The following is a 20706-nucleotide window of genomic DNA, read 5'->3' on the forward strand; positions in this document are numbered from 1 at the left end:
CCACTGCAGCTTTCATTCCTTACTTTTAAAGGAGGCTCACACAACAGCAGGGCACTATATACAGAACACGAATACAATGCAAAGCATTCCAGATGATTGTGCCATGGGGAAATTACACAGTGTGCAGAAAGAGACAGAACAAGTATTTCACATGCTTTGCTGTAGTTCAGAGTGTGGTACTACACTGCAAGAATGTCTAAACAACCTTTCTAAGGCGCACTAGCATTTGCATGTGCTGTTCACACATTTTACTACAGCACAACGAGCAAAGAGCAAAAAAAGTATTAAAAAAAATCACCAGGAATATTTTATTCTGCAGTTCTCCAGCAGTGAGTGTGTTGATTTTTTCTTAAAGATGACTTACACAAATTAGAACATCATCCAATTTGAACTTCTAGAAGTTGCACACCCAATAATGGTGGTATGAAAAGACAGACCAAAATGCTGGCAAAAAATGCCACTTTAGGACAGCAGAAACTGCGGTACTCGGATTACAGTGAAGGTAAACTTCTTGCTACAACAAGTCCTGTCACGGGGGTGAAACTATTTAAAAACACCGGTTTCACAATAGGCCATCAATTCATATCACACAGCAGCTCTGCCTTGTGATACAAGACAATGAACAATGAAGCCGAGACCAGCAGTAAGAAACGAAACTACCAGGTACATGAGGTAATGTGCACCTGCTTGGCCTTCCTTCAAGCGTCCCTCCCATGGTTAAAGAAGTTCACATAAGGGGCCCAGACAGTAGTGACATTTTGCTTTACAAACTGGGCCCTGTGACAGCACTGAATGAATAGTGTGCACAGGCCAGTACACTCGGCTCTCGGGTCTTTTGGATTGCAGGCTTATCAAGGAGCACACAGGCTTTGATTACTGGCACAGTAGCAATATGTAGAGAGGATAGCATATTCCCATACACGAGTTGGGCCTTTCATTGTGCACAGAGAAAGAACTTTTGGAGCAGCGACTTAGCTTTCCCCCATACCACCGTAATGGCAAATCATAAGGGATAACGTCAGGCACAATATGCCCGGAGTGTTAGTGATTGAGGCACTACACCAAAGGGAACCCCAGCCCAAGTGCCATTTACGTGTATGCACCATATGGTGAGCAGAAAATAAGGTAACAGATTGATTGCCATTCCACTGTCTAAGTTGCCAGAACAACAGAGAAGGCTTGCATTCTGTGCCATCACATGCACCCTTGAATTTCTGCCAAGCCATGTATCTTCCCTTCTTCATTTAACATATGGCTGCCAGCACATGTTTGGGTTTATTGGCAGTTTAATGGTGTTGCACAAAACATGGCTGGAGGTCCAGCAGAACAAAGGACCGAGTGCATGCTTTCCTGCAACTCAAGTGGGTCCGCGAACGAAGTGCGCACGCTGTGACCAGATGAAGGCACAGGATGAAGGACCGATTAACCCCCAGGGCAAGAACCCACCTGACCCGGCGGCAACGCAAGCTGTAGCCGTTGATCGCACTGGTGTCAGGCTGGAGCAGGGCCCTGCCGTCGCGACAGAACCTGCACGGCAAGTCTGTCTGGAGCACCCCGCGCTGCGCCAACCAGGGCACAGGATTCTGCCCGTCCACTACCCTGCGGTACTGGGCCTCTACACAAAGCAGAGGTACACATTATTTGAGCCATCCAAGCTAGCCTGTGGCGGCATGCTGCCGCCGCCAGCGCCCGCCCTTGCAGGCGGGCCAGTGGAGGGGCTAGTCGTACCCAACTGCTGGATCTCTTCCTGGAGCACCTTGGAGGGCAACACCTTGCTGGGCATCACCTTCACCATGAGCAGGGAGTTGGCTGTCACTGCAGTGCTGCCACCGGTGATGAGCGGCACCTGGCGTGCCACAGGGGCAGTGGCAGGCTGCTGCGCCTGGGGGAAACACAAGAGCATTGCCTCGTCAAAGCCAAGGTTTCTGGATGAAATCGTTGGTGGGACACAACGTACCAATCTGGGTGGGCTAGCAAGTTACCCATTTTGGATAAGTACCAAAATATTGTTTGGAGCAGTCTTTGTAATTTTCAATGAATGTAAACAACATCACTTTGGATTGAATAAAATAGAAATATTCAAAAACTTGCAGCAGGAAGAGATGCCGACATGGGAATTATGGAATTTCATATTTTCCTGCCTTCCTGCATGTGCCACAGAAGCAAGTAAGGAGAGCAGATGCCGGTCTGCTCTCTTCCTATGCAGAATGCCAGGCAGCTTCCCTACTAGTAGTGCAACCCTCTTGGGCTCTGGTAAGTCAGGGTAAGCGCTGGGGAGTAGGCCACTGAGCCTAAGCCTTTACAATCCCAGACCGGTAATTCTGAAATTCTTGATTATTCAGACAGCTCCGTGGCACCACCAGTGGCCCTATAGATTTATAAGGGTGACCTTCGACCCTTCATCAACCTTTGACACTTTACAGCACGCCATGCCATAATTTGGACTCAGACTGCACGACCAGGCGATAATTTGGCCATTGAGTCGAGCATAAATAGCAATATTTTGGTTCCGCCGGCACCTCCTCAAAACAAAAACTATTATTATTTTTTAATTTTTTAAAACCGACTTTATTCTTTGTATACAAGTGAAATGAAGCAACTGGCGGCGTACTGCTTCCAACCTTGCCAGCTGAAACCTATTAAACCCTTCTTACCTATTAGTAAAGCCTAATTGATCTAGTACTCGCCAACTGCGCCCAAACCGTAAGACAAGCCAAGCCGCTATGTTGTAAATGCTGCATTTGCAAACTGCGCAATTTGTTGTGCAAATTCAGTTCTGTGAGTTGGGTGCTTGTTAATTTACATTTTAAATAGCAATACGGTATCAGGCGTCTCCAAGCAGCTTCAAGTGGCGCTAACGTAGATCTACCTTCAATGAGTGCACCGACAAGGACGGTGAGAGAAGTGCCAGACAATGACTTGCAAGGAAATACACTGTAATTCGGCTATCACAGCACAGTCAACTTTCGTTAGAGTGGAATATCGATAAACGGAAATAGCTTAAACGAAAATAGCTTAAGCAAAACTGCCTCTGAAACGGGATGTTATCTTCATGGTTGGTTGATTCTGTATTCATGCAATTGTATTCAGCTTTCTTTCAATAAACGGAACTCCTGATAAACAGAACCAATTTCTCTAGACCCTTGAGGTTCCGTTTAAACAGAGTCCACTCTATATTGCCAGGGGATGAAGACTCGGTAGATGCATTGACCGCGCTTTCGTCTCTGAAGCAACAGCATGACAATAGTCGAGATATAGGCTACCATTTTGTAGCAATGCCTTTTGCTCGATTCTATGCCCCTCTTAACATGCACCATTCATGGCTGTCTGTTCCCATTAACCCGGATGGAGTGTCGCTCTCACCACTGGCTAATGAAGTGTGAAAAGCGTGAAAAGGAATAGCACAACAAAGGTATGAATTGTCTAGGCCAGGAGTCTCCAAACATTTTGGCCATAGGGCCACATTGGCAATTAACGTTGGTGTTGAGGCCCAGAAAATAAAGAAAATAAATATTAGTGAAAATAATTTTGTAAGCATTGGGCACAGACAACAAATTTTATTCCACTTAATAGACGTGCTTTATCCAAATATTTCCTAATTTAAGTAGTTGTGTTGACTTTCTGGCATAATGACCAGAAGAGAAGAGAAAGAACTATTTTTAGGATTAGAATTTTGCTTTTTACTACCAAGTCTATGGATATATACAGGGCGTTTCACATAACTTGAACCAAGAATCTTAAAAAAGTGGTAAACTGCAGCTGAATGAAACCAACAACATATGGTCTCCTGTCACGTGACGCTCCTTAGATTATCTTTTATATTCCCCTTAATAATCAACTAACTAAAATCAATTATGCGAAATTTCTAATATTCACATTTGGGCCAAGTGCGTTTTGTTATGTTATAGAGGGGATTCAGAAACAACCGGTCCAATTTATTGTGGCAACATACATGCTGCATGGCGACTTTTTTTTTTTACGCTTAAAGAAAGCCCACGAAATATGAAGCAAAACCAAGTGACTGCGCTCATGCGCTATCATATTGCAGCGATCTCAATTGTGCTTCACGCAAAAAAATTGTGCATGTGGGCCGTGGTGAAGTGAGCGGTCACAGCTCTAGGCATCGTTTTCACAGTGCATCAGCATCTTTGACGGTGGCATGTGAAAAGAAAAGGTGGCCTGCGTTGCCCTGATTAGAGATAAGCTTGAAGCACGGTTGAGAGTGCTGCAGTACCACAGTGCATGAGCACCAGTCATGTAGTTTTATTTCTTATTTCGCGGGCTTTCTTTAAACGTGGAAAAAAATCACCATGCAGCATGTACGTTGCCACAAAAAAAAATTGGATCGGTTGTTTCTGAACTCCCTCTACAACATCACAAAACACACTTGGCCCGATAATTGAGCTAATTAACTGGAATTTTAAAAATCTTTTGAGGAGCGCCACATGATGGCAGACCATATGTCATTGGTTTCACCCAGCTGCGGTTAACCACTTCTTTAAGATCCTTGGTTCAAGTTAGGTGAAACACCCTGTAGATCTGATGCATTATTAAACATATGCGGTGGCAAACAAGCTTCTTACCTTTTCCAGGTAGCAAGCATTTTTTTTTTTTGTTCACAGTCATTCTACCTGCACCAAGCAGATACCTACAGGATTTTAAGCTGGTCTGGGAGGAGTCGCTAAGCTTTACAGAGGGCCCTTTGTTTTTCTGGTGTGTCATTACAACAACTCTAGTACTTCGGCAAATCCATACTGACTTTTGTGCATAGTGTTTAAGTTTCAGTAGTGTAGAAGTGTAAGGCAATAAGTGTAGCATTTTCAAGAATAAAATAGCAAAATACACAGGTCAGAGAACGGGTGTGTTGTTTTGCTTTCTTGTGTGTTGTGCTATTTTATTTTGAAAATCTCCATTTAAGAGTTGCCAGAAAAAATGATTTGTGAAAGTTGGAGTATAGTCTTATTTTAATAAAAACAAACTTAGAAATGCTACGTCAGTACACATTTGAAGAGCTGACCCAGTTTTCTTGCTTTCTGTTTTCTGTGATCGCAATCATGTAGTCTTAATTGCTATATTTTGTGGTATGCTATTTATGAACCATATTCTCTGTTGAACTGAATACCTTATTCTTTAAGAAGACGGTTACTTCAAGAACTATCTTCTGGTGCACAGAAGCATGTTTAGAGAGCACCCCAAGCTAATTTCTCGCACGGTCAAACCAATTAACATGCTTAAAAAATACCGCTACTGAGCCATTAATAAATTACTTGATAGATAATGAACCTAACCGTGAAACCCTAAAAAGTAAGCCTTTTATCGCAGGTTTTGAAAGGTGGCTACAAAAACCACTTGAAGCAGGTGGTGACAAGTGATTTAAGTTGTAATTTCCTATTTACATAATAACCACATTGAGTGACATAGACCACATTGAGCTTACAGGCCTTCTAGAGCATGTAGGTACCTCACAATATTTAGAGAGAACAGATGAATTAAAATGGCACATACAGTAATGACAACGTGCGACAGCATTGACGCAAGCCACGAAGCACAATATTCCAGGGGTTGGAAAATAAGATTTGACATAATTGCCATGGCTTTACATTTTTGGCTAAGAACGATAGTACCCGTTGACTACCACATACAGTGTATAACACACTGTACATTCAGAATGGCACCTATTGCAACGCATACGAATAGCAACATATCAAAGCAAAAGCAGATGATTAACAAGAATATGAAAGGTAATAATCATGCCAATGAATAAATCTGGAGTAGGATTTCCAGAAAAAAAAAAGGCCGGATGAAGATTTACACATTTACATTAGCATAGTTACATATTTGCATTGTTAACATATGTACAAATGAAGAAGCATGTGATGACAGCAATATGCTGCACAGGACATGAAGCAGCATGTAGTATATTTTAAAGCATGGGAATTGTGTCCTGTCGCCAAGACGTAGGATGAGGCTAATGGGAGTGACTGAACTGATGCTTTGACTTTATTATTTTAGTAAACTGTGGTGGCAAGCCTGATGAGTCAATAAACAAGGAACTCGGAGTGTTCACCAGATAAATTAGCTCTGTATCTCGGCTCCTTATTTTTCATTTTGAAGAGTTTGCTAACAAAAGTAGGTATGCTAAAAAGTGATACGTTCCTGCAGGCAAATTCAATTGAGTATGGCAACTGTTCAGAGCCAAGTAATTTACAGAAATTACTTAGATGTTCTTCTTTGTGCTTGTACTTCAAGATGTCGTTTGAATGCAGTTCAATTACTTCTAATTGTAAGGAACCTGGCAGTGCGTCCACATTGGAGCTAAATGAATTTTGGAACAATTCTAATTCCTCCTTCGTGGTATCAAGGTCAGAGAATTTCAAGCTCAATTGTGCATGCAGATCAGTGAGGATTCTTGTCGCAAATAGGAAAGGAAATGCCGTCTTCACACTAACCCTCAAACAGCAGTGAAAATGCTCCCACTTCCAATTTTGCACTTGTTTCTCAAAAGACTGCAGTTTTGCCTTGAAGCATTTTATGTCCACGTACGGGGCCCTTATACTGAAACATTCGCCTTACATGAAACTATTGCCTTGCCCATGCCTTCGCTAACGGTGGGCCAATTGGTTGTTTTAGCAAAAGCAAAAAATAAACAGCACCATCTAGTAGTTCCGGCCTACGTCATTTTAATGTCATGGTGTTGATGGGAGCTCTTGACATATGTTGAATAAACGAACAGGTCTTTGGGCATTTGGTTGGTGGTGGAGTGTAGTAGAAATACGAGAAGTGGTAGTTTATAGTAGTCCTTTAGGTGGCGTCTTACACACACTAATTCGCGGCAATTTTTGTTGATTCATTTAAAATAAAACATTTGACACTTCCTTTTTCAATTTATTTTACCTAAAGCGGCCGTGGCCGCTTTAGGCCGCTTTAGGTGTGGCCACTACACTCGAAAACAGCACAACCAAGCTGCTCTGCCCTCACACGGGGCGCTCTCTCACACAATGTGAAGTGTTCGAGAGCACGTGTTGGTAGTGCATGCTGACGTCATGGGTAAGCAGTCGCTTGATTTATTGAACGTGACTATCGCAGTGGTGAAACTATCGTGGAAAACGAACGTTTCAGAATACGGCCCCAGGTCACCAATGAGGAAGCTTCACATTCAGATAATTCTTTGGGTCTGTTAAGTCAGTGCAAAAGGGCAATTCAGAACCACTCGCAACTGGCCAGTAGTGGGTCGGAGCGATCCTTCTGCGCAAAGAACGCTTTATTTCTTCCTCGAGGTCAAAGAAACAACAAAAAACTTTCTTGCAGCTCTACCATCGAAATCCTGTGCGGTACGTCCCGTCCACAAACACCAATACCACCACCTTTAGAAGTTTATGGAACTGGCAGCATCCAGCCCATGTGACCACATCACATCAGCCGCTGAAACAACAGGTTTCAGGACACAGGAACTGCCTACATATTTTCCACAGTGGGCGTGCTTGTGAATCGTGCAGTGCAAAAGTATCAGCTTTGAGAATCTGCCAAGTTCAGCAGCTTTTATTATTTGCCCTATGTGTCCTTTTTCTTCTGCAGACATGTGTTTCTCCTGTCAATTTTTACAGATTTTAGTTTGCCCCAATCCAAGCTGCACGCAGACACAATTTTACTTAATTCTTTAAAGATGTCCTCCCATGTTACCGTACCGTACATGTAGCGGACTGAAGCATGGCACATGCTGTGGACTGAGGAGACGAGCTTAACCTTATGTACAGCTATTTACATGCTGTAGTTTCGCAGGCGAAATCTCTCTGGGCCCAGCAAGCCTGGGCGAAGTCACGAAAGTTTTGGTGCAACTTCTGATGCAATGGCTGGAACCACTCAATCGGAGTTTCACATGCTACTAACCAGGGCTGTCATGCAATGTTCGCATGACATCCCTGGTCAATTGTCACTGCCATGGGTGAGGTGACCTAATGGTGTGATCTTATAGTTGCAGTGAAGCTCACTCCCATTGGAAAAGTTCACTAACACAAGGTTTTGTGAAGAAGCCCTACTTGCAGGTAGAGGTGCAGTAGAGGCTTTGCAGGGAAGAAAGCAGCCCGCCTGCAGGCCAGCCATCATGAGCGGGAGCTACGCTGGCTGCAAGCCAGTTAGGAGTACCCTGGTCTAGGCCAAGGGCAAGCCTATGTGCACAGCAACACGTTGCTGCACACAAACGCGTTGCAAACTTGGTTCGCATTCTCGGACGATCACTTCGAAGATACTTTTGTGATTAGCAACAGATGCATCGATGGGTGATAGCATTTTCGACATTGAGTTAAGAGGAAGCTTCAGTTCGGGGCCAACTCTGATGACACTTATTCAAATGCATGTAAAACGCAGAAATGCTCTTATGAGACAATTGATCAATTTGAATGAAATTTGTTGCAATTGTGAGTGAAAGTTAAATTCCAGAGACTGCAGAAAGCAGAATTCTGATTTAGGGCCTGGAATTAAAGAAAGAAATTGTTGAAATTCAGTAGGTTAAAAAAGAAGGGAAAAAAGAAAGCACGAATCCATAACTCAACACCAAAAAAAGCTGCTGCAGTTCTGTAAGCTGCATCCATTAGGGCATCTAAAGTGGACAAATCTGATATATGAATTTAGAGCTTATATGAATTTGTTAGTGTTTACAAGGGTTTCACTAAAGTCCTACTAACATGTTAGGGGTACATTTCACAGCAGTGTATAATATACAGCAGACTTCCACTAATTGAACTCCGGTTAACTGTGAAAGCGACACGAGTGATAATAAGAAGGTCATTGTAGCGATGGAATTATAGGTGGTGCTTACATGTGAATGTGGGACTTGGAACTTTGACAAGCTCAAAGCAAGTTCATTTGGGAAAACAAATATTTTACCAATGACATTTCAGAACTATGTGTAATGTGAAAGGTAAAAAGAAGGCTCACCGGTTTGGCTTGAGGTGGTTGAGTGACTTTGGCTTGAGGTGGTTGAGTGACTTGCAATGGTGCCGCCGCCGCAGCAATGTTGGCTATCACTGGAGGGGACCTCGGTGCAGCTGCCACAGTGGCAGGAATATTCTTAGCTGCAAAAAAGAAAGGGATGAGATTTAGCACAGGAACAGACGCAATGGAGCCTAGGCAGACTAAATTGACAAACAACGAAAACATGACGCTAGTGTGCAACACTCGGGCATATTCAGAGACAAGGGGAGCCCGACACATATTTTCAAAGTCGTACAAACTCTACCACATGATTTTTGCATGTAACGGATGACACTTATCAAGTGTGAAGGCAGGAAAACATGAGATATTTAAATTGGGTACTACAGTTGGTCTTAAAATGCCGACCTGGCATCAGTGAAACTGTCGATGTCATGACACGATGCTAAATTTGCTCATGTTGCATAGCAATCCATGCGTATGGCACTCTTTGGCCATATCTGGCCCTTGCGGCATAAAACCACATACATCATCGTGTTGCATAGCACTAAGGCTAGGTATGACGATGTTGCTCAGAAAAAGAAAACGCAGAGAGCTGCGTGCGTTTCTTGCGGCTGCGATCGTGTGTGGCAGCCACAGCGATCACATGAACGAAGTAAACTGACATAGCTTAACATCAGGACACATCCACCTCTGCAGTACCGAAACTTATCTGCAGAAACAAGTATTATAATAAATTATTTAGGGCACTCCTGATGCTTGCCGCAATTTTTTCTATGGTTTATAGAGGGCTTGGACTAAAGAAAAAAAAGAACAATGAGCACCCTCTTCCCTCAAAGGCCAACTGCAACAAAATTTTTGACCGCATAAAAAGCCCAGTTTCAGATAATTTACACATGCCTCTGTGCAAAATCTTACACTTAAAATACAGATAAATCTATCACAAAGAGCTAACAAACATCAATGTTTTTCTTCCCGAAACTTAAAAAAAGAAAATGCCGCCATTATTTCCTGGTGGTAGTGATGTACAGTGAAGGATGTGGAGAATCAGTGCCTGCACTATCTGCTTTCCGTGCTTGTGTTCTGTTCCGGTGTATCAGCGTATAGGTCCCGCACGTCTGCTAGCCACAGAGTTAGTATACTTTGTTAGCTGCTTCGTGCACTGTGACAACGCTTTTGAGCGCCCGCAATGTTCTTTTAATGCGAAGTATTATCCAAGTGCAGCCGGTTTTCTCTATCTAGTTGTCTACATTCAACAGCAGGACGTCGATGAGTTCTGCGTCGGCTCAAAGATCGCATTGGGGTGGCCAAGGTAAAGGTGTGGTGCGGTTACTCTACCCTGGCGAAAATTGGACTCTACAGTCTTGTGTGGTTGGCGTGGGAAAAGAAAACGTCCTACCACATGCCGGAGCAGCTGGAACAGGGTGCATCGCACGCTAGCTTGGCTGAATAGCAGCATGCTGTTCAGGTTCACTGAAGCGAGTGTGTTGCCTTTGTGCCTTCAATAAACAAAGAAGCGTTCACTTGCTGCACACTTGTTCGCTAGCATTGCAGCAACAACTGATTGCTGTGCTGCTGTGGGTGACGTTTAAAGCACAGGGTAAAATTTTAGCGATCTTAGCGTCTCCGGCAAGATGTATCCGAATTCACTGGCCACTGCCTGGCACACTGGAAGCGCCGGACTTGTTAACCGATCAGACAACTATTGCCACCTGTAGTAAAGGATGATAAGTAGCAGAGGCTTTGCACGGGCAGGCTAGAGGGGCTCGGTGCTAAGTGTGCGTAAACTCACGCCCAGACAGGCTGGACTGCGGCCGTGATAAAGCCTTGACCATTTCGCTCTGGCACCATTGCATTGCATGGCTTGCTACCGCATCTACATTATGGCCATTGCGTCATGTTCTCCTTCGTGACAAATGCAGCATGCGGTTCCAGCTTGTTTCTGGCACTGTGTCACAAAGGATCTTGTTCGTCTACTTCAACACGTCCGATGCTGAGACGCACAAACTGCCCTGAAGATGATGCAGTACCAGCGATGATCGCTTGAGAGTATCACCCTTGAATACAATTTACCTCTGAACGTTACCTTTGGTTATCGTGCGCCATCGCAGCATATAGTACTTATAGTCACCCCAAGAAAGCTTTTGCCAAGCAAATCTTGATGGGTAGGTGACTGTGCTGTTGAAATATAGCTTGTGCAACCTTGTCAACTGCAGGTTACATGCTTTGTGCGTGTTGGCTGGTCCACATTGCACTTGCCTGCTGCACCGTGACGCATGCTTTCGCTCTGAAAGCTGGGACAGGGAAGATGTGTTGAGCCTTCCTCTACTCAGCGTTGCATACTGCACAGCCATTGCTTGTGCATGAGTATGTATTCGAGCACCTGATGGCCACGCAGCACATCGGCATTCTTGCAACAGCTCAAATCACAAGCGCAAGAGGGAGAACACAAGCTGTGAGAGATGCCCGTGAACCCACAAATGATGAGCGAGAATGCACCTGGCCACCTAGGCGCAACATGGCGCAACTCGGAGATCAATGGTTGCATATAGTTCTTCAATATTCGCCATATCTGCATTGCTACCACTTTGCCGCCAGGTGCGCGAGTCTACAGAGGCACCATTTAATAGCTGCTAATAACAAAATTAGGCAATTAGCAGCCCTGCGGCTTGCCAAGGTTACTTTGAGAGTATACGCTAGACATTTATAGTCAATTTAGCCGAAGCGAAATTTAGTTGCAGTTGGCCTCTAATGCCTTCATAGGCTAATGTTAGCTTCACACTAACTAGATGCAAGGTTCGCACGTGTCTCAAAAGGAGCAATTAAAGAATATTTTACCGAATATAAAGGTACAGGAGCACTGTTTCATTACTGGGCACTAACAATAACCAGGTGCTGGTCTAAATTACCTATCCTTCAGAGACACAAGTGATCACAGGTGTCTATGATGCATATTAGCATGTCAGAAGGTTCGGAGTGGGGGCGGGAGTGCATCGCCCCTGAAGCTGACTTTCTGTGCGTAAGCTATGTGTGTGCAACCTTTATTGTGTGTGCACATTGTGGGATTTGTGGGGTAGTAAAAAACATACACATAGCATAAATGCCGTAGCTTGCAGAAGCACAGTTAGAGGTATGTGAATACTGTATTTACTCGCATAATGAACGCACACCCAACTTGGCTACTGTGCAGTCCCACGATTGAATGGACATGCTGTAGTTTTTTTAACCCTTTCGCTGTCGGTCCTTTCTGGCCGTGACGCACCCCCAGTGTCGGCTTGGTTTCAGGGAACGAGCATAACAGGGAATGAGCATAACAGGGAATGAACATAGCAATTTATTTTTGATTATGATTGGTATACAAATAACATAGTCAATGCAATATGCACATTTCAGTGTTCTGCAGCTGTTAGTAAACATCATCATCATCATCAGCCTGACTAACATCCGAATCTGACGATGCGGAACTCATCTCTTCCTCGCATGAGAGACGCTGTCCGAGTCCAAATCCGAGCTCGGCTCGTATTCTGAATCGGAAGAGCCACCGCTCCAATGAGCAGACGAAGGTCCCGCGCGCCTCAGCTATGCGAAAGTAACCACGCGCAGGAAGGATGCGCTTTCAGTCGCCAACACAACGGAGAGAAATGGGACGTTGTGTGATCAAGAAGACAGAGGGAGATGGAAAAAGGCTAAAACAAAGTTCGAAGAGCTTTACGTTCACTGCTGCAAGTCGGAAGCGATGGTGCAAAAAGAGAGCGAAAGCAGCAATCGAGTCACTCTTTTCGGAGAAGCAACGGCGCGTGCGCCTGAACTTGACGCGCCGTAGCAAACATACCAACAGAAGAAAAATAAAAACCTTCAAACCAGCGGAGATGGCAGAACAACCCTTGAACCCATAACTACACGTGTGCGACGCATGATCCAGCGAACGCGGAGCCACCGTGCCACTCAGCAAAGAGAAAGGGGGGAGTGGCAGTCGCACCATACTCTTCAATACATGTACTACACAGATACAAACTTGTAGAAAGAGTCAACAGATGGCGTGGCCAGTTTAGGAGCACCAGCCTTGCGCTCAGGCGCGAAATTTTGAATGCACGATAGAGAATGTACCGGTACGTCAGTGACACTGTGGGGGGGAAGCGCAATGACGTACCGGTACGTCCGTGACAGCGAAAGCGTTAATGGACTATCTGTGACTCTTGCACATTTGTTTAAAGCAAGCGCAGTTAATGCTTAACGCACACTTTCTGCCAGTGCCGTCGCAAAGGCACCTCTCAGGTTTCAGAGAGAAAAAAAAGACAAATGGCTCTCTGCAACATACACAGTTTACGTACTTTACACTGAAATAATAGGAGAGCTTGCATGGGAGAGTCAAAGTGAAGAAGTGGCGGCCGGTACTTGATTGGCATAGTGGTCATAGTCGGGTTTAGTGTTGAATTCGTGTGTCTGTGGCTCGATTATTCTGCCCGTCTTGGGTTTTGATGTGTGTGATGGGCTTTAAGTTGAGTTATACGTCTGCTGGGGGACATAAAGTTTATGTGCTCACAAAACGGAAACACTGACCAGACACCGATCAACTTTGACATATCGATGAGCAGGATGGTCGAGGAAAGAGACGGACACAGCTTGCTTGTCAAAACAGGTGCGTGCTTCAACGTGATGCTTGCGATAACAGCAGACAACCAGAAGTGGCTGCGAGGACAAGCTTGGGCGAAATCGGTTATCGCTGTTTGGAGCGCATGTTCAGTTTCGCCACACGCGATTGGCCTAGACCACACTGACTCCGTGTGGCAGACGCGTTGGTTCTTTATTCTAAGGTGGAACCACGATGTGGATGAAGCGGCCAGTGAACTGAACGGCAGGTTCCGATGCAGCATGAAGTTACGGTTTGCAAATGGTATACAGTCAACGACTGAATTTTCGGACGCCCTAATTTTCGGACATGCCTGATATTTCGGACGTCTTCGCGGCACCGCCACGAGCCCTATAGAATCAATGTATAAGGACATCTGAAGTTTCGGACGCTCGAACCCCCCGCCGTCCAATTTTCCGGACTTTTTGACAGACGGAAGGAATTTTTGGCTCCTCGCGCAGCGCCCTTGAGAAGGAAATCCACTTGCAGCCGAAGCATATCACCGCTTTGAAGCACAACTAGCCGAATCTAGTCGTCACACACCGATTTGGTCTGGCCACGCTGACTAAGTTCATCGCCGCACTTCCGCCTCCGGCGGAGTTTCTGGAGCGGCGCCATTTTGTTTGTTTGTTTGCGCAGGCCACGTTTTGGCTTGCGTGGTGTGTGGTTGTCTGTTGTGTCAAGTGTGCTCTGCGACGCTAGGCCTAGGTGCTTCGACGCTCGTGAGCGAACTCCACTGTTCGCAACTTGAGGATTTCGCTTGCCTTTGATGGCGCCCACTCCGTCTTCGTCGTCCTCGCCGATGGCATCGAAACGCGGAAAGCAGCACCGTCGGACGACGTGATCAACGACCTCCGCTCTGCTGGGGTTTCCATACCCACGGAAATAACTTTTGAACAGTTTGTTGACGCTGACAACGAGCTCGACTTCCGCGCAGAACTGACTGACGAGGAAATAGTCCGTCGGGTTGTGGGGGATTCAGAAGACTCCGATGTTAAAAATGAGGAGCCAATGCCTGCGCCACCTACAGGCGCCGAGTTGACGCGAGCACTGTTGACTCTTTCATCGGTGTACAGTGCTGATATGACCCTTGCTCAGATCGAGGCGAATATGATCGCATGCAACCGGAACGCCGTCAAAACAACAATGAATAAGTTCTTCAAGCCACTGCAGCAATAACACCGCCTGCCCGACGATGCACATGTACATAATAAACCGGCAGTCGGCTGCATACAGAGTTTTTGAACGCCTCTTTTTATAGCCACTTCACTGATGCTGTGGCAGGGTTTCGGAAGCCTGTTACTTCGCCCTTTACCTCTAGATCTGAGAAAAAAATAAAAAGGGTGCGTTTTTTGCATGCATTCATTTTTTCGGACTGCTTGAATTTTCGGACATTTTTACGTTCCCTAGAGGGTCCGAAAAATCGGTCGTTGACTGTACATGTATTTTTACTGCAAAAATAAGTTATGGATGTTTCAAATCATTGCCATATTACTTTTAAATTTTTGCCGTTTCGAAAACGTATCCATAAAATTTGGACATACCCATCATTTGGATGCCTTCGCAGCACTGCCACATAACCCCATAGTGTCAATGTATAAGAAGGTCTGAAATTTCGGATGCAAACACCCTTTGCCGTCCGATTTTCTGGACTTCTTCCCCTGACCGCAGGTCTGAAATGGTGTATCGAAGCTACTATCGCCGCCATTTTGATTATCTCACCGCCTCGAACAGGTGTTCACGCATGCAGGCCTACGCTTAAAATTTCACTACCATGCTTCTTGCTGTTCGATGCCATGCTTTTAATTGAAAGACTTCTGCCTTGTCAGCCATGGCACTGACTACGCCTTTGTAATCTTCGCCAATGGCTTTAAAGCTCGGAATGCACGATGCCTTCATTAAGTTGGTTCCTGAAAGTCAGCTTTGCCTCAACACAGCATATGTTGCACACGGAACCATACGCTAAGTATTGCGGTGTAACATACTAAGAGTGGGAAGGGGCAATTACCACAGGTCAAAGTACATATTCCTTAATTATGCACTCGTGCACCCACCGTCTCCTGTCACAGTATATACACCCATATGCCTAATAAACATACTGACAGGCCTTTGGAGCTACTTTGGACGTGCCTCTGGCGATTTGAGCCCTTGGGGGCAGTAAAAGGTATGCATTAATTCATTTTTTTTTTATTGTGTGAATATTTTCAGACATTTCCGCAGCCCCTAGGAAGTCCAAAAAATCGGATGTTAACTATATATATTACTGCTTCTTTGTAGCTACACTTAAGTGAAAATTTGTTGCTATAGTTATTTTGTTAAACTATCTGCCAGAAAAATATCAGACACAATTCGCACTTGAAATACAGTAGACACCTGTTAATTCGATCACAACCGAAGATATCACCCAGCCAGCGTCCATAGGCCCCAACTTTCGTTATCTGTTTATTTTGATCCTAAACATTGGCCTTTGCCAGACAATTCGAATGAGACCAGTGAGCGTGCATGTGCTTGACACTTTATGGTGATCTTAACAGCGACCCTTTTAGTGGCAGCATGTCTCAGCGGCGCTTAGAGGACAATGAATGCACTGAATGCAAATTTCCATATGAAAAGGCCTATTTTCGGCCTACCCTGGGAAGATTTTCAAGCACAAATGGTAGCTCACAATGTCCAGTTATGGTATTTACTTGATTCTAAAGCGTGCCTTTTCCCCCCCTTAAGCGAACTGAACCAAGACCTGTGTTTACAGCGTTTGTATGTTTCAGCGCAAAATACATTTGTATTGCTGCAAAGCAGATTTTAAAAATGTGTGGCGAAGCTGACTGGAAAATTTGCCGCCATTGTGCAACACATATTTGACTGTTGGCCAATTTTTAGGTTAAGAAAAAATTGGGTGCACCTTAAAATTTCGATTTTGTTTAGGAGCTTTAACGTAGTTTCTACACAAGTTTTCTACTTTGGATACAAAAAAAGCGAGCACACATTTGATACAGGGCCGTTAGAATCAGGCAAGTACTGACAAATGAATCAGCGGTGTGTTTTGATTTTTTCCTGCATCTTGTTTAATTGGACCTGCCGGATAATCAGATCAATTTTGTCGGTTCCATCAGGGTCAAAATTAATGGAAGTCAACTGTATTTCATTCTAGTGCACCTCTACACTTCATCTCTAGCTAACTATATGTCTAAGCAGCTGCTGCTCCATACCTGCTGTACTAATGAGGACTTGTGTGTGTCCAGGTGCAAGTAGCATGCCAGTGCGAGGATCGTACACCAGATTTAGTAAGGTAGGGGTTGGTGCTATCTGCAGGGGAGAAAAAGAACAGAAACAGGATTAATACGAGCAACGAGATTGAAAACACTGTTCACTACCAATATGATGCAGGAATAGCATTAAAAAATAATGCTATGTTTATAATGTGGAATACAAATGTACACTGCAATGGTATCCAAGGGCTTAGTACTAAATGATGGGAAATGGTATTTGTGCATTAATTAGTAGAATGCCCATCACTCTACACTAAAATGTGCCGACAGGAGTCTGATGCTCTTGACTGATTGATTGCAGATAGAGGCTACACAGCTGTGTATCACTGCAGTTAATCAGGTTGCTGCAAACAGTGCTGAGCGGCGCTCTCACTATCCACCGGCTCAAGCCTGCTGTCATTAGTTTGGCTTTCCTGCACAGCTCAATAGTCGGGCTCACTTGCTGCATTACTGCTCAGGCCCTTTTAAATAACAGCAAAAGGTGACTGTTACATGCCATATCTGCTGTTCACAGGTGCCTGAAAAGGGAGAGCATGATGCTGCAAAGGATGCTTAGTTATGAAAGATGGCAGAGCAACGAGGTCAGCCATGCTTACGACGACAACCATGGTGGATATGCTGCATCCCCTCGCACTTCACACAATGTTCTCCGTGCATTAGCAATTGCACTAGTAACTCTATGTTGCACTTTTATTTTTACTTGTCCCCAGTCTTCAGTATTCTTGCCCTCGCACCATGATGTAACACGAAGGAACGGTGAGGGATAACGGTTTATCATTAGGGAATGCATCACAGTCCATTCTGCTGTCACAAAAGTATTTTGGCAGGACTGCACTTTCGAAACATAACAGGGATAATGAAAAAGTAGGGATTACTTCATACAGTTGCATGCGACTGCTCTTTCAATAAGCTGGGCTAATTTTGAGCACCTTCATCGACCGCATCATCTTTTGTGCTAAAACTTAGGAATCATTTGCTCTTTCTTGGGGAACACTAAATGTGACAGAGAACTGACACACCTACACTCCCTACTTAAGAAAACATGTATTCTGGAGCAAATGCAAGCACAGCTTTTCATAATTCCGGAGTTACCTACCTTCAATGGTGTTGGCACACTGCTAGTGTTGTAGGAATCCTTTGGACAGCAGTATATGAGCTTGGCACCTCTCGTCTAAGCAAACAGAATAAGAAATACCACAGTTTGAGCTGCTTAGCAGCAACACATGGCATTTCAACAAGCCAATCTTCCATTGTAGTTACCATACAATGGTCTTTCTTTCACATAGATTATATTCTGAAGGCTGAAATGCTGGTGCATAATTTTCATAATTCACTAACAAGTGGTAGCTTCCCTTTATCAGTTACATCTAGCTGATAGAATGCGGATAAACATGGAGCACAATGAAATGTCTGGCACTGCTACAGATGTTTGTACTAATGCAGGCATGGTAAAATGGAGTTTTAGCTTGTTCGCATACGTATTACTCTTTACAGAAATACCAGGTTACCAGGTAAATGTGGATGGCAGTAACAATGCCGACTGTTATTAACAAGTGACATCTTGCGACGCTTTGTCTAACAAGGCGTAAAATGATTTTGTGTTACATGAGTGTCTGCATCTAGGGCCTTAACCATGGGGAGAATTAGGGGGTTCCGACACCCTGCAATATTATTGCTGTAGTAATATAATGTTTAGTACAATCATGAGAAGCCAACAAACACTGACACCAAGGACAACATGGGGGAAATTACTTGTGTTTAATAAATGAAATAAAGAAACGATAAATTAATGGAAATTAAAGTGGATGAAAAAACAACTTGCCGCAGGTGGGAACTGAACCCACAACCTTCGCATTTCGCGTGCGATGCTCTACCAATTGAGCTACCGCGGCGCTGTTTCCCCATCCACTTTCTTGGGTATTTATGCGTCGTAGTAGAACCCTGGGAGTGTTAGCCAGCGCCATCACTCACATACCTTGGCGGCGGACGTGGAACGTCCTTCTTGCCGCAGGCGTCACGAGAACGTGATCTTTTTGGGTGAAGGCAACTGGTCAATAAACCCACACATGCTACCTGAAGGCATCAATGTTGCCAGATTCGAGACCCTCGTTATGTAATAAACGAGAAGTGAGGGGGTTAACTGAGGGTCCCGATTTTTATTAGTCATATCATGAGAAGCCAACAAACACTGACACCAAGGACAACATGGGGGAAATTACTTGTGTTTAATAAATGAAATAAAGAAACGATAAATTAATGGAAATTAAAGTGGATGAAAAAACAACTTGCCGCAGGTGGGAACCGAACCTACAACCTTCGCATTTCGAGTTTTTTCATCCACTTTAATTTCCATTAATTTATCGTTTCTTTATTTCATTTATTAAACACAAGTAATTTTCCCCATGTTGTCCTTGGTGTCAGTGTTTGTTGGCTTCTCATGATATGACTAATAAAAATCGGGACCCTCGGTTAACCCCCTCCCCTCTCTTCTCGTTTAATGTTTAGTACAAGTTACATATATGTAATTGCAGTGAAACCTCGATAGACGGAAATCACTTCAACGGAACTGCCTCTTAAACGAAACATCATCCTCATGGTTGGTTGGTTTTGTATTCATGCTATTGTATTCAGCTTTGTTTCTCAGTAAATGGAACTCCTGATAAATGGAACCAATTTCCCTGGTTTCTTGAGGTTCCGTTTAAAGAGAGTTCACTGTATATGATTACGCCAAGATAAATAATATATTTATACTATGATATGTCAGCGATATATTTGACTCATGCACAAAAATAAGCAAATATTTCAAAATGGCTACTGCTGTCCACCAAAAAACCCTTTTCAAAAAGAATTCCTGGGTACAGCCCTGCTCTTGTCGAAGCAATATAAAACAAAAGAGACGGCATGTCGTTGATTGTAAGATAGATTCTTCTTGCGCAAGTTGGTGCTTACTGTACCACATGATTTCTTTTAGCACAAAAATTCAGAAAAGAAAAGAGCAGACAGAAAGAAAGGCTCTATTGTGTTATGTTGCTGCTGATGATTTACACCAGCTGATAAGTAGAATATGGTTAGTTATTGTAATAACAGCTCTTTGTCCTCTTTGGTTGGTGTTGGTGGCCTGGAACCTTGCAGGTATAATGCTTGCGTGACATGCCATTTCTTTAGAAAAAGCACAGTCAAGGTTAGTTCTTGGAAGTGTTGACAGAGGATGGTGTGAGTGTCTGGTCAGCAGGCGAAGACAGGCTCGCACAGGTTCATAAGACCTGTATATGTTGATTGGACAAGCCTGTGCTTCTGCTATTGTGCCCTTAGTTGACGTGCAGCGTGGCAAGCCAAGGCATATCTGCAGTGCTTGTGCCTGAAGGCTCTCCAGCGTGCAAATACAAGATGATCCCATGTTAGGTAGCACAGGCATGCTGGAGCGTATGTAGCCCACAAAAAGTGCCTGGTACACTTGGAGCAAGCTTTGCTCAGAGGGGCCCCAGAATCTAGTAAATTCCACAATCCGACATTGTGAGCTATGGTGATTGCGTGATAACCTTCCTAGGGCTGGCCTAAAGTAGGCGTTTTCAACTGGAGATTTGATGTGTGTTCAACACATTCACTCCCCTAAGCTCCACAAAGACAGACGCTGCCACTAAACGGGTCAATATTAGGGTCAGACACGTGCTTGCCGACTCGTGAATTATCCGGCAAAGGCCAATTTTAGGATCAAAATAACAATGTTTGGGCCCATAGAAATGCATGGGCACCTGCCGGGACCTTTGGCTGGGATTGGATTAACCGAAAAATCAAATTAACCAAAGTCGAATTAACGGAAGTCTTCTGTACCAGACTGGCAAGATCCAAACAACTCCAAAAAAGCAATTTTACGAACATGTT

General features: G+C 44.2%; 1 protein-coding gene across 5 annotated transcripts in view; it reads right to left on the minus strand.

Moving 5' to 3' along the window:
- Positions 1–20706, minus strand: part of row (relative of woc) — an 83214-nt gene that overhangs the window by 46456 nt on the left and 16052 nt on the right. For all 5 annotated transcript variants that reach the window (XM_050179936.3, XM_050179939.3, XM_050179934.3 and 2 more), the window contains exons 5-9: positions 17921–17995; positions 16765–16861; positions 8935–9071; positions 1729–1882; positions 1447–1615 (exon numbers count right to left, since the gene is read on the minus strand). In XM_050179936.3, the coding sequence (XP_050035893.1) occupies positions 1447–1615; positions 1729–1882; positions 8935–9071; positions 16765–16861; positions 17921–17995 (632 nt within the window). The remainder of the gene's footprint in view (positions 1–1446; positions 1616–1728; positions 1883–8934; positions 9072–16764; positions 16862–17920; positions 17996–20706) is intronic.

Source organism: Dermacentor andersoni, chromosome 5 (genome assembly GCF_023375885.2).
Source record: "Dermacentor andersoni chromosome 5, qqDerAnde1_hic_scaffold, whole genome shotgun sequence".
NCBI classification, from domain to species: domain Eukaryota; kingdom Metazoa; phylum Arthropoda; class Arachnida; order Ixodida; family Ixodidae; genus Dermacentor; species Dermacentor andersoni.